We start from the raw sequence: 15,355 nt of genomic DNA on the forward strand, positions 1-15,355 counted from the left end.
TCTGTATCATAAACTTAATGTACCGTGTGAGGCTGGTTATCAAGAACATTAAATACCGTTATCTATTTAAGAATACAAAAAGGTGAAGTCGTTCTTACAAACTTAAAAAAGATGCCTAAAACCACTAATATGAATGTTACAAAAGACGAAAACTCAGCATTTGATATCTTTACCTTAAAGTAAATTGTGAGGTCCCACATCAGCCGGAGATAGGAACGAGTGTCAGGGGTGGATTGTGAGATCCCACATTGGTTGGAGAGGGGAGCTAAGCATTCTTTACAAGGGTGTGAAAACCTCTCCCTAGCATACACGTTTTAAAAACTTTGAGGGGTATCCCGAAAGGGAAAGTCAAAGAGGACAATCTCAGTTAGTAGTGTGCTAGCGATGACGATAAGCCCCAAAGTGGGGTGGACACTGGGCAGTGATTCTGCAAGGACTTTTGGTCCCGAAGGGGGATGGATTGTAAAACCCCACAACAATTGGAGAGATGAACGAATGCTAGCAAAGGCGCTAAGCCTTGAAAGGAGGTGAATTGTGAGATCCCACATCGACGGGAGAGAAGAACGAGTGCCAACGAGGACGTTGAGCCCTGAAAAGGATGGATTACGAGATCCCGTCCAATTGTTTAAAATGAATGAGATAAAAGCTGGTGGAATGTCTTGTTCATCCAACTTTTCTTCCACTAATTATATAAAAAAAAAATTATAAAAATAAAAACTTTATACTATTTTGAAACAGCTTTGGTCGAACAATATATGTAATTTGATCTGTCACCGACATATTTAAATCTATAATTATGAGAAATTTGGGGATAGTTTATTGTAAGAACATTGAAGCTTGGATTCGATTGTAAATATAGACGTTTTGTAAAAATGGGTAGCAAGAGTGCAATGAAAATGGCAATGGGAGCAAAAGAAAGGCGGCAAAAGCAACAGATTTGGAAGCAAAGGGACCACCCACATTCCTCCATTCCAAAATCTGACAAAAACCACAGAATTCTAAAGTTTCATCGCACCCATCAACGAAAGCGAGGCCTCACATTGCACTCTGTGCCAAAAATCATCGACCCACCTCCAGTTCTAATACCATTCCGATCCTATTTCTTCTGAATTTAATATCTCTCCAAGTTCGATTATGTCGCATACAGGGAATAAAGACGACGTACTCTTTCTTTTTCTCTGCAGGAATCTTTCGCCTCCTTTTGCTTTTTCATCCCAGTCAGAGCTCGCCTTTTGTCTTTATGACTATCTCATGGATGATTATCATAAAGTTCATTCGTTATCATCTTGATTAACCGGAAATTTGAAGTGGGTAAGATGAAATTTGTCGTGAAATTTCTTGAATGTGGAAGAACATCAGTGGTGTGTCTGTTTCTGTGATTTCACTGTCTGTTTTGTTGTTTTTGGCATCTGGGTTTTGAGGTATTTTGCTGAAACTATGTCACTGATTTGTCCTGGCATGTATTATGATAGAAACCGACTTATTTGAACGGGTTCTTCTGTAAATTGTGTCATAGGAGCTTCTTCTTGAGTGTTTTTATGAATGTATGGCTCAAATTCCTTTTGTTTTGCCCAAATGGGTTATCTGCAAGACCTGTGGTGTTTTGGATTCAAATGAGCTTTCTGGGTTTTTTTTAATCATCGGCTCAGCCCACCGCTTGCAGATATTGTCCTCTTTGGCTTTCCAACACGTAAACACCCTTATAAAGCGTGTTTCGTTCTCCTCCCCAACCGATGTGGGATCTCACATTTCTGCTGGGTTTGAACATTGTTGGTTATAGAACTGTGGCTTTGTTTGTTGAGGATCTTGGAGTTTTGTGGTGAATAACTTCATATAGTTGTTTGTTCTTCATTTTCTATGAAGTTCTTGAGTGTAGATGAACTTACAACTCCTGGCTGTGCTTGATCTTTCTTTTTTCAGTTTAAAAGATTGTTTGTTGTCATGAGGAGTCTCTGATATTCACATTTGGCTTGTCAAGTTAAGGAGTTCTTGTTTCTAATTGAATGTTAACTCTGCTTGTTATCATATTCTGCTTCAGGGTAGTTCTAAGCAACGTCGTTTCCGTTCGGAGCAGTGTCGATAGGGTACAAGCTGCTCGAATTTACTGGCTTCTGAGATCTAGTTCACTGTCATTCATCACCTGGTTCTGTTCATAGGAACAATGGCTCAAGTAGTTCATAATTCTGTGCTTCTAGTTATCGTTGTCCTTTTAGTTAGAATCGGTCTTTCACAGCAATCGTCGCAGACTCGGACGCTTCTAAGAATACAGCAACTCCTGAACTTCCCAGCTGTGTTAAGTACCTGGAATAACAACACAGATTTTTGCAACTTGGAACCAGATTCTTCTGTGACTGTTGTATGCTATGGAGGAAACATGACCCAGTTGCATATAATCGGCAAGAAAGGAGCTGTTCTATTACCTCGTAACTTTTCGATGAACGCGTTCGTTAATACCCTTGTTAAGCTTCCAGATTTGAAAGTACTTACATTAGTTTCTCTTGGTTTATGGGGTTCAATTCCTGGTAGAATAGCTCATTTATCATCTCTGGAAATACTAAACATGAGCTCGAACTTCCTATATGGTGGCATCCCTCAAGAGATATCGTTGCTATCAGGCCTTCGGACGCTTATACTCGATGGTAACATGCTTGCAGGCCAGCTTCCTGAATGGTTCCGTGCGCTTCCGCTGCTTACTGTTTTGAGCTTGAAACACAATGTTCTAAATGGATCTTTGCCCAATTCACTGAGTGAGCTGGAAAATCTTAGAGTTCTTTCACTTTCACATAACCATTTTTATGGGGAGTTGCCTGATCTTAGCACTTTGACGAACCTTCAAGTGCTCGAATTGGAAGATAATGGCTTTGGACCTCAATTCCCTCAGCTTGGAAATAAGCTAGTTACCCTTAAACTGAGTAGAAACAAGTTCAGGTCGAGTATCCCTGCTGAAGTTAACTCGTTTTACCAGCTTCAATATCTCGACGTCGCTTTGAATTCGTTGGTTGGGCCGTTGCCACCGGTATTGTTTTCGCTACAGTCTCTTTCGTATCTCAATATATCAAGGAACAAGCTCACAGGAATGGTTTTTGATAATATTTCTTGCAACGATGAACTTAAATTTGTGGATTTATCCTCAAATCTTTTGACTGGAAGCTTGCCAAAGTGTCTGCTATCAGATGATAAGAACAGGGTTGTCTTGTATGCTAGGAATTGTCTTGTCACTGAAGAACAACAGCAGCATCCTGTTTCGTTTTGTCGAAACGAAGCATTAGCTGTGGGCATTGTAGCTGAGGGAAAGAAGAAAGACCGATCTCGTAAGGCTGTTCTTGCCCTGAGTATCGTTGGCAGTGTCGTTGGAGTGATTGTGTTACTTGGCATTGGTTTCTTTGTAGTAAGAAGGAAAAATGAGAAGAATACGACGAAAAAACCTCGAACGACTTTAATAATAGAGAATCCTTCTGCTGAATACACATCAAAGCTGTTCTCTGATGCAAGTAAGATCATTTTTTCTTATCTACCTTTAGTTTAGCTGCGTTCGGATTTCAAGAACAGGGTGTACTAGTTCTTGAGAGCGACGTTCTCTCTACCTGCACGTGCCTCCACAAGTTCGTGTGTGGAAAGAAACTATCTGATTTGAGTTTTTTAATGCTTACAAAAGTTTGACTCCAAATTTGCTCTTTCTTGCCTCACTTTCAGGGTATATATCTCAGACAATGAAGTTTGCTCCACTTGGCCTTTCAACTTATAGAGTGCTCTCTTATGAAGAGATTGAGGAAGCTACTAATAACTTTGACTCTTCTGCTTTCATGGGTGAAGGTTCTCAAGGACAGGTATAACCAAATCTTGTTTATGATACCCAACTCTTTCATTTTGAATAAGAGCATGATGTGTGCGTCCTCGTTGACACTCGTTCCCTTCTCCAATCGGTGTGGGATCACCCAATCCACCCCTTCGGGGCCAAGCGTCCTTGTTGACACACCACCTCGTGTCCACCCTCGTTGGAGGTTTAGCCTCCTCGCTGGCACATCGCCTGGTGTCTAGCTTTGATACCATTTGTAACGACCCAAGCCCACCGTTACAGATATTGTCCTCTTTGGGTTTTCCCTTTTGAGCTTCCCCTCAAGGTTTTTAAAACACGTCTTCTAGGGAGAGGTTTCCATACTCTTATAAAGAATGCTTCGTTCTCCTCCCATCTGATGTAGGATCTCACAATCTACCTCCCTTCAGGGCTCAACGTCCTCGTTGACACTTGTTCCCTTCTCCAATCAATGTGGGACTCCCCAATCCACCCCCCTTCAGGGCCCAGCATCCTTGCTGGCACATCGCCTTGTGTCCACCCCCCTTTGGGGTTCAGCCTCCTCGTTGGCGCATTACCCGATGTCTGGCTCTGATACCATTTGTAACGTCTTAAGCTCACTGCTAGCAGATATTGTCCTCTTTGAGCTCTCTCTTTCGAGCTTCTTCTCAAGGTTTTTAAAACGCATCTTCTAGGGAGAGGTTTCCACACCGTTATAAAGAATGCGTCGTTCGCCTCCCAAACCAATGTGAGATCTCACAATCTACGCCCCTTTGAGGCTCAGCGCCCTCATTATCATTCGTTCTCTTCTCCAGTCGATGTGAGACCCACAATCCACTCCCCTTCGGGGCCCAGCGTCCTTGTTGGCACACCGCCTTGTGTCCACCCCTTAGGGGTTCAAACTCCTCGTTGGCACATCGCCCAATGTTTGGCTCTGGTACCATTTGTAACAGCCCAAGCCCTCCGCTAGCAGATATTGTTCTCTTTGGAATTTACCTTTCGGGCTTCCCCTCAAGGTTTTTAGAACGCGTCTTCTAGAGAGAGGTTTCCACACCCTTATAAAGAATGTTTCGTTCTCCTCCCAAACCAACGTGAGATCTCACACAGAAACTTCTCCTTGCTTCGGTTTCCATAATTTCAATTTCAAACAAACAGTTCTAAATCATATATTCCTTTATGTTGGTATGAAAACTTTGTTGTGGATGAAGTGCTTTTTGTACACTTCATATCTTGCATTGTCAATCTGATTAATAAAGAAAACTGTTCATCGAAGACTTTGTCCTTCCTTTTTTGTTATCAGATATACCGAGGTCAGCTGAAGGATGGTTCTTTTGTTGCCATTAGATGCCTTAAAATGAAAAGAAGATATAGCACCCAAAACTTCACGCATCATATCGACCTTATCTCGAAACTCAGACACCGTCATTTGGTTAGCGCTCTCGGACACTGCTTTGAGTTATATTTGGACGATTCAAGTGTCAGCAGAATATTTCTCGTCTTCGAATACGTGCCTAATGGCACTCTGAAAAGCTGGATATCTGGTACTTTATGAACATTAATAGTTTGCTTCTCATTATTTCTGCATTTTCACTATTCAAACTTAGTGCTAATGTATGCATTGCAGAAAGGCATTCGCGACGATCGCTTACTTGGACACAACGTATAGCAGCAGCGGTCGGAATAGCGAAAGGCCTCCAGTTTTTGCATACAGTTGCTGGTGTATATTCAAATAAAATTAAAATAACTGATGTATTACTGGATCAAAACCTTGTTGCAAAAATTAGCAGCTACAACCTTCCTCTAATGGCTGAGAGCATGGCCGAGGTACAACGAAGACGTTTTTTTTTCTGTTGGGCAGTCTATTCACCTCCTTGGCTTGTTTTGTTCGTTCTAGTTCGTAACGACCTGGTTAACTTCTCAGGTTAGTCGGGGAAAATCTTCCGGTGGATCGAAAGATCACAGTGACAATGAAAGGTTGATGGCACTCTAGCATAGTACAGCGGGACATGACATGAATTATCCAACAAAAACAGCTCTTCTATCCTCTTGTCTACTATGAAGTTGACTCTCTCTTTTGTTACTTCACAGGATCAATCAAGAAGCTCAAGCTGACATCTATGACTTTGGAGTAATATTATTAGAAATCATCCGTGGACGAGCCTTCAAATCGAAAGGCGAAATTAACGTGTTAAGAGAGAAGGTAATAGAGAATACGTTGCTTTTTGTGTACGTGCATGTGCGTGTGTGTCGTTCTATGAATGTGAGATTCTACATTGGTCGGAGAGGGGAACGAAGCATTCCTTGTAAGGGTATGAAAACCTCTCCCTAATAGATGCGTTTTAAAACCGTGAGGTTGACGGTGATACGTAACGAGCCAAAGCGGACAATATCTGCTAGTGGTGGGCTTAGGCTGTTACAAATGGTATCAGAGCTAGGCACAGAACAGTGTGCTAGCAAGGATGCTTGGCCTCCAAGGGGGTGGATTGTGAGATCCCACATTGGTTGGAGAGGGGAACGAAGCATTCCTTATAAGGGTATGAAAACCTCTCCCAGCAGATGCGTTTTAAAATCGTGAGGTTGACGGCGATACGTAACAGGCCAAAATGGACAATATCTGCTAGCAGTATGCTTGGACTGTTACATATGGTATCAGAGCCAGACACCGAATAGTGTGCTAGCGAGGACGCTGGCCCCCAAGGGGATGGATTGTGAGATCCCATATTGGCTGGAGAGTAGAACGAAGCATTCTTTCTAAGGGTGTGGAAACCTCTCCCTAGTAGACGCGTTTTAAAACCGTGAGGCTGACGATGATACGTAACGGGCCAAAGCGGACAATATCTACTAGCGGTGGGCTTGGGCTGTTTTAAATGGTATCAGAGTCAAGTACTGAACGGTGTGCCAATGAGGACGCTGGCCCCCAAGGGGGTGGATTGTGAGATCCCACATTGGTTGGAGAGAGGAACAAAGCATTCCTTATAAGGGTGTGGAAACCTCTCCCTAGCAGACACGTTTTAAAACCATGAGGCTAACGACAATACGTAACGGGCCAAAACGGACAATATCTGCTAGCAGTCGACTTGGGCTGTTACAATGAAGTTTCGAGGTTCATATGTTCTCGTTATGATGTTCTTTGATGCATACAGATACAAGAAGCCATTTCATCAGACAGTGTCGCTCGAAAGAGCATAGTCGATCCCGGCGTTCAAAACGAATGCATAGACCAATCGTTGAAGACAATGATGGAAGTTTGTGTCAGGTGTCTGCTCAAGGATCCATTCACAAGACCTTCCATTGAAGATGTTCTCTGGAATTTGCAGTTTGCAGCTCAGGTTCAGGACGCTTGGTGCGGTGAATACCGAAGCAGCGAGGGGTCTCCCGTCTCACCGAAACTCTCCATCTGTTAACGATGGCAAAGAGGTTCTTTCACTTTATCATCTCAATTCTTGGATCTTAACAGTTTGGTTCATAGTCTTGCCATTGTTGTTTATTCTTCAAAATTAACAAAGTTTAGGTGTGCATATAGATGTTTTTTTTGTTTTATATCTATAAAAATAAAAATAAAAATATTATGTTTTTTTTTTTTTTTTTTTTTTTTTTTTTTTTNTGATTCCGTGATCGAAAATCTAAGGGAAACGAATTTGTTATCGAACGAGCCTTCCCATTGTTACCGTTTGAAAGGGACGAATAGTTTCACAGTAGAAGTATGTCTCCCCTGAAAGACTGCTCGTAGCGACTTGGTTATCTAGAATCACATCTTCTCATATCGAACTTGTTTATAAGTTAGTATTATTAAACACGAACGGTGAGATCCCACATTGGTTGGAGAGGAGAAAGAAGCATTACAGGTGTGGAAACCTCTCTCTAGTAGACGAGTTTAAAAAACTTTGAGAGGAAGCGCGAAAAGGAAAGACCAAAGAGGACAATATCTGCTTGTGGTGTGTTTGGACTGTTACAAATGGTACAGAGGTAGACACGAGGCGATGTGCCAGCGAGGAGACTGAGCCTCGAAGGGGGTGGACACGAGGCGGTGTGTCAGCAAGAATGTTGGGTCCCGAAGGGAGGTGGATTATGAGATCTCACATCAATTGGGGAGGAGAACGAAGCATTCTTTATAAGGGTGTGGAAACGATTTAGGCCGTTATACGAACTTCGGAATGATTATTTGACCCTTGACCCCTTCTTTGTGTTCGTAATTTGGAATATGATAGTTAGTTTTTGTGTATAAATATGATCTTTGATCTCTAAAACGATTGTTTTTTGTCGGTTTGATCTAAGCGTAAGGAACTTGTGTAGTTGAGCCGATTGTTACTTTTGATTATGAGTACTAATTTTTCATTTTTATGGTCGGGTGTGGTCATCGTAATGTTATTGGACAAACCCAAAATTTTAGGTTAGGTTGGTTGGACGGGTAATCCAAGTAATCACAATATGCTTCTTATTATTATTTTACAATTTATTATTCAATTTATGATCATAAGGAATATTTATATATATTTTTTAATTGCATTAAAATCATTTATTTAAAAATAATTGTTGATATTAATAACAAATAAACTTAATGTACTAATTTATTTATAAATGTTAATAAATTAAAATTAAATTAAAATTGAAGGCATATTATTGCTTTATATATATATATATATATATTTATTTATTTATTTATTACGTCTTCTATGGAGCTCAACTATAAATACTCGCACGGTTTAAAGTAGAAAGGGTGGGGACTTTCCCGCTTACTTTTATAAAGCATTCTTGCACCCTGCTGTTCTGCAATTCTTTTGCTTTCCTCGTTCAAACAGATCATAAACCCTTCTCTTTCTCTCTCTAAACCTCGGTTGGATCATCCATGGCGACCAATTTCTGGTCGTTAGCATGCACTCGGTTTCCGAACAGCAGTAATCTGTTGCCGCGGCCTCATTATCCGTCCATGCCCAAATATCCGGCGGGGATTTCGCTACCGGAGAATAGGTTGCCGACGAATGAGTCGACGGCGTTCTTCTCCGTCACTGGAATGACCTGCTCTGCTTGTGCTGGCTCCGTCGAGAAGGCGATCAAACGACTCCCTGGAATTCGTGAAGCCGTCGTTGATGTTTTGAATGCTAAAGCTCGAGTCCAGTTTTACCCTAGCTTCGTTAATGTATGCATCTTCTCTGTCTCTCTGCTTTTCTCTCGCTTGGTTAAATTTGTTTTCGTTTTCGTCTCGTTTTGGATTCGCTTTCATGTGATTTTGAAATCAATAGTTTGAATGATGGACTGTTAGACGTGCTAGCTAAGTATTCGCTGGCTTACGTTGCGTGTTTTTTGAATCGAGATTGCGCCAAAAATTGTTAGGGATTATATTGTTTGTTTAATGCAAAAGGCTCGACCATTCAACTCTAGAGAATTTAGTGGGATCCAAATAAATAGACGAAGCCTAAAACTCTTTCAACTCAACTTGATTTCATTTGTACGAACTTTATGGTTCTGGCAAAGTGAAGATCATTGAGACTGACTGCAAGTTCTTGATCGCACAGAATTTAAGTTCTTTATTTTCTCTTGGCTATGCATACAGTTGGATCAAATATGTGAGGCAATTAACGATGTAGGCTTTGAAGCAAGTATAGTCAATGACGATATGATTGAAAGATGTCGAATTCATATAATTGGAATGACTTGCACTTCTTGCTCCAAAACTTTGGAATCTACAATACAAGCAATTCGTGGAGTTCAAAACGCCCAAGTTGCATTAGCCACGGAAGAAGCAGAAGTTTGTTTCGATCCAAGAATTTTAAACTACAATCAACTTCTCCAAGCCATTGAAGAATCTGGATTCGAAGCTTTACTTATTAGCACAGAAGAAGATGTAAGCAAGATACAGCTCCAAGTTGATGGAGTGAGATCTGAGAATTCAATGAGAGTGATTGGGAGCTCTCTGGAAGCACTTCCTGGAGTTCTAGGTATTAATATTGACCCTGCACTCAGCAAACTTTCATTGTCTTACAAGCCAAATGTCACCGGACCTCGGAATATAATCCAAGTGATTGAATCAACTGGATCTGGTCGTTTTAAGGCAACAATATTCCCTGAAGAACAGGGCAGAGAAGCCTATAAAAAGGAGGAAATTAAGCAATATTACCGATCATTCTTATGGAGTCTGATATTCACAATTCCAGTGTTTTTAAGCTCTATGGTCTTCACTTATATACCTGGTATTAAGGATGTGCTAGATGCCAAAATTGTCAATATGATGACTGTTGGGGAGCTGCTGAGGTGGGTGTTATCATCTCCCGTACAGTTCATTATTGGAAGGCGGTTCTATACAGGGTCTTACAAAGCATTGCGTCATGGTTCTGCTAATATGGATGTTTTGATTGCTTTGGGGACTAATGCAGCATACTTTTATTCAGTCTACATGGTATTAAGATCTGCAACCTCAAGTGATTTTAAGGCCACAGACTTCTTTGAGACCAGTTCAATGCTTATATCATTCATCCTTCTCGGGAAATATCTTGAGGTCTTCGCTAAGGGAAAAACATCAGAGGCTATTGTGAAGCTTATGAAGTTGGTGCCTGAAACAGCAACCTTGCTTACTTTTGATAATGATGGAAACGTCGTTAGGGAAGTAGAAATTGATAGTCGGTTGATACAAAAGAATGATGTAATTAAAGTCATTCCAGGGGCAAAGGTTGCTTCCGATGGAGTTGTTGTTTGGGGACAAAGTCATGTCAATGAAAGCATGATTACTGGGGAAGCCAAGCCAGTGGCAAAGAGAACGGATGATACGGTGATTGGAGGCACCTTGAATGAGAATGGTGTACTACATGTGAGGGCAACACACGTTGGATCTGAAAGCGCCCTTTCACAGATCGTGCGACTTGTTGAATCGGCTCAAATGGCCAAAGCTCCAGTTCAGAAAATTGCAGATCGCATCTCTAAGTTTTTTGTGCCAATGGTATGTAAGTCTTGCTCTAACTTTTCTTAATGATTTAATCCATTTTCATAGTTTCAATTAGGAAAACCTGCAAAATCTGATCATTGTCTGCGGTTAAAGCTGTAGATTTTGTAGTTTTCCTTTGAAACCATATATGTAAAACAGCGAGTTCAATGCTGATTTCTCTGTGTAGGTTATAGTCCTTTCATTGACAACATGGCTCGTCTGGTTTCTTACTGGGAAGTATGGTGGCTACCCAAAGTCCTGGATACCTTCTTCCATGGATAGCTTTGAGCTTGCTCTCCAGTTTGGCATTTCAGTTATGGTCATAGCATGCCCTTGTGCTTTGGGCCTGGCAACTCCAACTGCAGTCATGGTTGCAACAGGAGTTGGAGCCTCAAAAGGTGTTTTAATTAAAGGTGGCCAAGCATTAGAGAGTGCTCACAAGGTTATTAAATATTCCAGTCCTGCTTTAACTCTCTTTTGATATATTTTTTCCTTTTCATTACTGCTTTGAAAATTCTGATTCATTTTGGCTTAATAAAATTGTGCCAAAGATGAGAGGACATGATTCACCATACAAATTTTGTAATGGCCATGCCCACCGCTAGCATTGTTCTCTTTGGGCTTCCATTTTGGGCTTCCATTTTGGGCTTCCCTCAAGGCTTTTAAAACGCGTCTCTCAAGGCTTTTAAAACGCGTCTCTCAAGGCTTTTAAAACGCGTCTGCTAGGGAGAGGTTTCTAGACCTTATAAAGAATGTTTCGTTCTCTTCCCCAACTGATATGGGATCTCACAATCCATTCTCCTTCAAGGCCCAGTGTTCTTGCTGGCACTCATTCCCTTCTCTATCGAAGTGGGACCCCCCAATCCATAGCACACTGTCTTGTGTCCACTCGCCTTTGGGGCTCAGCCTCCTCGCTGACACATCGTTCGGTGTCTGGCTTTGATACCATTTTTAATGATCCAAGCCCACCGCTAGCAAATATTGTCTTTTTTTTGGTTTTCCCTTTCGGGCTTCCTCTCAAGGTTTTTAAAATGCGTCGGCTACGAAGAGGTTTCTACACCCTTATAAAGAATGTTTCGTTCTCCTCCTCAATCGACATGAGATCTCCCAAATTGTGAATAAGTATGTCCTCTTCCTAGTTTCCATCTTTTCCCAGTAAACAATATAGGCTTAACAGAATGATTCAGTTAGCTTATTTACGTTCTACAAACTCATGAACGTTGATAGTCTTGAGGCCATTTTTCTTCTTTGTTCTCTCGAGTATTTTAATATAATGCTGTGAATAATAATAACTTGTAGGTGAATTGTATTGTGTTCGACAAAACTGGAACTCTTACAGTCGGGAAGCCAGTTGTGGTGAAAACAAAGCTACTAAAAAATATGGTTCTGAAAGAATTCTATGAACTAGTTGCCGCAACTGAGGTCGACTTGGTTACTTAAAATCTTCCTTCTACCAACGGAAACTATGTCAGAGATTTCATAACTCCACAACTTCTTTATTCTGCATTTGAATCAGGTAAACAGCGAGCATCCATTGGCCAAAGCCATTGTTGAATATGCTAAAAAGTTCAAAGCAGAGGACAATAACCAAACATGGCCTGAAGCACTAGATTTTATTTCCATTACTGGACATGGGGTAAAGGCCATCGTTCAAAACAAAGAAGTAGTTGCAGGCAACAAGAGTCTTATGTTAGATCAGAACATTTTCATACCCGTTGAAGCTGAAGAAATATTAAAAGAAATCGAAGAAATGGCTCAAACTGGAATTTTGGTATCCATTGATCGGAAACTGACCGGGGTTCTTGCCATATCTGATGCACTGAAACCAAGTGCTCGCGATGTCATTTCCATACTCGAAGCCATGAAAGTTAAATCCATCATGGTGACAGGTGATAATTGGGGGACGGCGAAGTCCATAGCCAATGAGGTTGGGATTGATGACATAATTGCAGTAGCTAAACCCGACATGAAAGCTGAGGAAGTGAAGAGACTACAGGTACCTACGTTTTCTCCAATAGAAACTTAGTATAAATTATAACCACTTTATATTTGGGTACAACCAGATTCCCTTTTTGCTTCGAAAGTTCAAACTTAGGTGACAGAACTATGAGTTTGTTTACGTAACAGCCCAAGCCCAAGCCCAAGCCCAAGCCCACCGCTAACATATATTGTCTGCTTTGACCCGTTACATATCGCGGTCAGCCTCACAGTTTTAAAATGCATTTACTAGGGAGAGGTTTCCACACCTTTATAAGAAATGTTTCATTCCCCTCTCCAACCGATGTGGGATCTCACAATCCGCCACCCCCCTTGGGAAGCCTAGCGTCCTCGCTGGCACTCCGCTTAGTGCCTGACTTTGATACTATTTGTGACAATCCAAGCCCACCGCTAACAAATATTGTCCGTTGTAGTCCGTTACGTATCGTCATCACTCATGGTTTAAAACGAGTCTATTAAGGAGAGGTTTCTACATCCTTATAAGCGATGTTTTGTTTCCCTCGCCAATCGACGTGCGATCTCACCGTTTAGATAGATATTTGTTTGGAATATAAGAAATAAGATGCCTATAGTGTTAAGGATAGTTGACCGTTCATTATAAGGTAAATATATTGTATTCATTTATTATTCTTCCTTTTGACTGTTATTTCCATATTATTTGTAATTTACCATGTTTTTGTATTCGGTAAATGATTATAAATAAGAGAACTCATGTAAATAATCTTGGTCACGATGCCACCTACCTCGATTGGAGAGGGGAACGAGTGCCAACGAGTACGCTAGGCTCTAAAGGAGTGGATTGTGAGATTCCACCTCGATTGGAGAGGAGAACAAAACATTCTTTATAAGGTTTGAAAACCTCTCCCTGGTAGAAGCGTTTTAAAAACCTTGAGGGGAAACTCGAAAGGGAGAGCCTAAATAGGATAATATATTTTGTATAGCTGATTAGAGAGGATTCTCGCCCATATTTGAGTTTCAATTATAAACTAGCACCAAAGTTTTGCACAAATTTAATAGTATTAATGCTGTTTTTCCCCCTTTCTAACACCTTTACTAAGCATCGTTTTGAATTTTGACATCTATCTAGTCTTTGGGTCATACGGTGGCAATGGTAGGAGACGGGATCAACGACTCGCCAGCGCTTGTGGCTGCAGATGTCGGAATGGCCATTGGTGCAGGCACAGACATTGCAATTGAGGCAGCTGACATAGTCTTGATGAAAAGCAACTTGGAGGATGTCATAACCGCCATCGACCTTTCAAGAAAAACATTCTCCAGGATCCGTCTTAACTACATTTGGGCACTTGGTTACAATCTCCTCAGCATCCCTATCGCAGCCGGAGTCCTTTTCCCATCGACTCGGTTTCGGCTACCTCCATGGATTGCAGGAGCAGCAATGGCAGCCTCTTCTGTTAGTGTTGTTTGTAGTTCTCTCCAGCTCAAGTATTACAAAAGGCCCAAGAAGCTTGATACCCTTGAGATACAAGGCATTAGAGTTGTGTGATTGAGGTTAAAGGTGAGTAAATCTTCCTCTTTTCCCCCCTTTTCCCCCCTTTTCCATGGCTTGCAAGAATTGGTGCATGAATTTGTGGTATTAGCATTGGTTTGTGAGATATAATGGATGCTGCCTTTGTAGATACCATTGTGAATAGTATGATCAATTGCAAAATAATTGTAGCATTGTAGAATTGTCAATGCCATTCAATGGATAATTTTGGATTTTCCTAGGTCTTGCTTCATCTCTCGATTCTTGGCTCTTGATTTACAAGATATATAACTCGTGCATAATCTTGAATTTTTCAATTTTATGTCCGAAGACTTCTCTATTTAAGATGTCTGAGTATAAGATGCTTGAGAATAAGATGTCACACGTTGAATTTTTCAATTTTATTTATTTAAATGTTTTATTTAAGATATCTGAGAATAAAATACTTATAAAAAATAATTATAAATAATTATAAAAATGAGTGTTTTGTATAAGTTGAGAATAAGATATCAAAAATAATTATAAATAATATTTATGTTGAATTTATTAATTTTATTTCTTTTTTAAGTGTTTTGTTTAAGATATCTGAAAATAATATTTATGTTTGAGAATATATTTAATCCACTAAAAGTTTAATTTTAATTGAATAATTGATTATGGTTTTAGTAAATAAGTTCGTTAATTAATATATTTCCATCGATAAAAAAATGAATTAAATAAATATATTGTTATTTAATTAATTATAATTGATTATAAATTTACTCAGTTTTAAAACTATGATATNTAATTGATTATAAATTTACTCAGTTTTAAAACTATGATATATAAATAACAAATGAACTCATCCAAATCAGTCCCATTAAATAATTAATTGTTGAACTATGTTGTCTCTATTAAGTGGTAAAAAAGTCTCGAGTCTAGAATGTGTAATTATAGTATGACGTTTTTGAACGTATGCACCACAAGATAGCCTCCTTTTTTAACGTACCCACACCAAATTTTTCTAGCTCCATGTACGTTGTCTCTTTTCAAGCTCTACGTATGTCATATTCTTATTGGTTGAGCCGCCTCAACCTTCCGTTTTAATAAGGTGTAAATATAGACGTGAAAAAGTAATAATAGAGGTATACACAGGTTGTGCTGGGTTGGGTTAGTGACCCGA

The 15,355-nt window shown here is 40.2% G+C and overlaps 2 protein-coding genes across 4 annotated transcripts; both read left to right on the forward strand.

The window, feature by feature from the left end:
* Positions 1–889: 889 nt before the first annotated feature.
* LOC111782168 (probable inactive leucine-rich repeat receptor-like protein kinase At3g03770) lies at positions 890–7,334 on the forward strand. 2 transcript variants are annotated; one of them, XM_023662976.1, is made up of 8 exons: positions 890–1,311; positions 2,039–3,491; positions 3,694–3,827; positions 5,094–5,334; positions 5,418–5,617; positions 5,715–5,767; positions 5,882–5,993; positions 6,937–7,334. In XM_023662976.1, the coding sequence occupies exons 2-8, from the start codon at positions 2,162–2,164 to the stop codon at positions 7,195–7,197; spliced, it is 2,331 nt and encodes a 776-aa protein (XP_023518744.1). In that variant the 5' UTR covers positions 890–1,311; positions 2,039–2,161; the 3' UTR covers positions 7,198–7,334. The 2 variants fall into 2 exon arrangements, with proteins under 2 accessions (XP_023518744.1, XP_023518745.1); XM_023662977.1 differs by lacking the exon at positions 890–1,311 and adding an exon at positions 1,318–1,421.
* Positions 7,335–8,545: 1,211 nt separating this feature from the next.
* LOC111782170 (probable copper-transporting ATPase HMA5) lies at positions 8,546–14,426 on the forward strand. 2 transcript variants are annotated; one of them, XM_023662981.1, is made up of 6 exons: positions 8,546–8,930; positions 9,345–10,724; positions 10,897–11,151; positions 12,009–12,131; positions 12,226–12,705; positions 13,795–14,426. In XM_023662981.1, the coding sequence occupies exons 1-6, from the start codon at positions 8,640–8,642 to the stop codon at positions 14,209–14,211; spliced, it is 2,946 nt and encodes a 981-aa protein (XP_023518749.1). In that variant the 5' UTR covers positions 8,546–8,639; the 3' UTR covers positions 14,212–14,426. The 2 variants fall into 2 exon arrangements, with proteins under 2 accessions (XP_023518749.1, XP_023518750.1); XM_023662982.1 differs by lacking the exon at positions 12,009–12,131.
* Positions 14,427–15,355: the final 929 nt, after the last annotated feature.

Source organism: Cucurbita pepo, chromosome LG19 (assembly GCF_002806865.2).
Source record: "Cucurbita pepo subsp. pepo cultivar mu-cu-16 chromosome LG19, ASM280686v2, whole genome shotgun sequence".
NCBI classification, from domain to species: Eukaryota; Viridiplantae; Streptophyta; class Magnoliopsida; order Cucurbitales; family Cucurbitaceae; genus Cucurbita; species Cucurbita pepo.

What these genes read in the sequence shown, in the direction of transcription:
- LOC111782168 (XM_023662976.1), top strand. Translation starts at nt 2,162, where the DNA reads ATGGCTCAAGTAGTTCATAATTCTGTGCTTCTAGTTATCGTTGTCCTT. An exon ending in TCTGAAAAGCTGGATATCTG is followed by an intron (nt 5,335 to 5,417) that starts GTACTTTATGAA and finishes TATGCATTGCAG; the next exon opens with AAAGGCATTCGCGACGATCG. An exon ending in TTAACGTGTTAAGAGAGAAG is followed by an intron (nt 5,994 to 6,936) that starts GTAATAGAGAAT and finishes TGATGCATACAG; the next exon opens with ATACAAGAAGCCATTTCATC.
- LOC111782170 (XM_023662981.1), top strand. Translation starts at nt 8,640, where the DNA reads ATGGCGACCAATTTCTGGTCGTTAGCATGCACTCGGTTTCCGAACAGC. An exon ending in TTTACCCTAGCTTCGTTAAT is followed by an intron (nt 8,931 to 9,344) that starts GTATGCATCTTC and finishes CTATGCATACAG; the next exon opens with TTGGATCAAATATGTGAGGC. An exon ending in AGGAAGTGAAGAGACTACAG is followed by an intron (nt 12,706 to 13,794) that starts GTACCTACGTTT and finishes ACATCTATCTAG; the next exon opens with TCTTTGGGTCATACGGTGGC.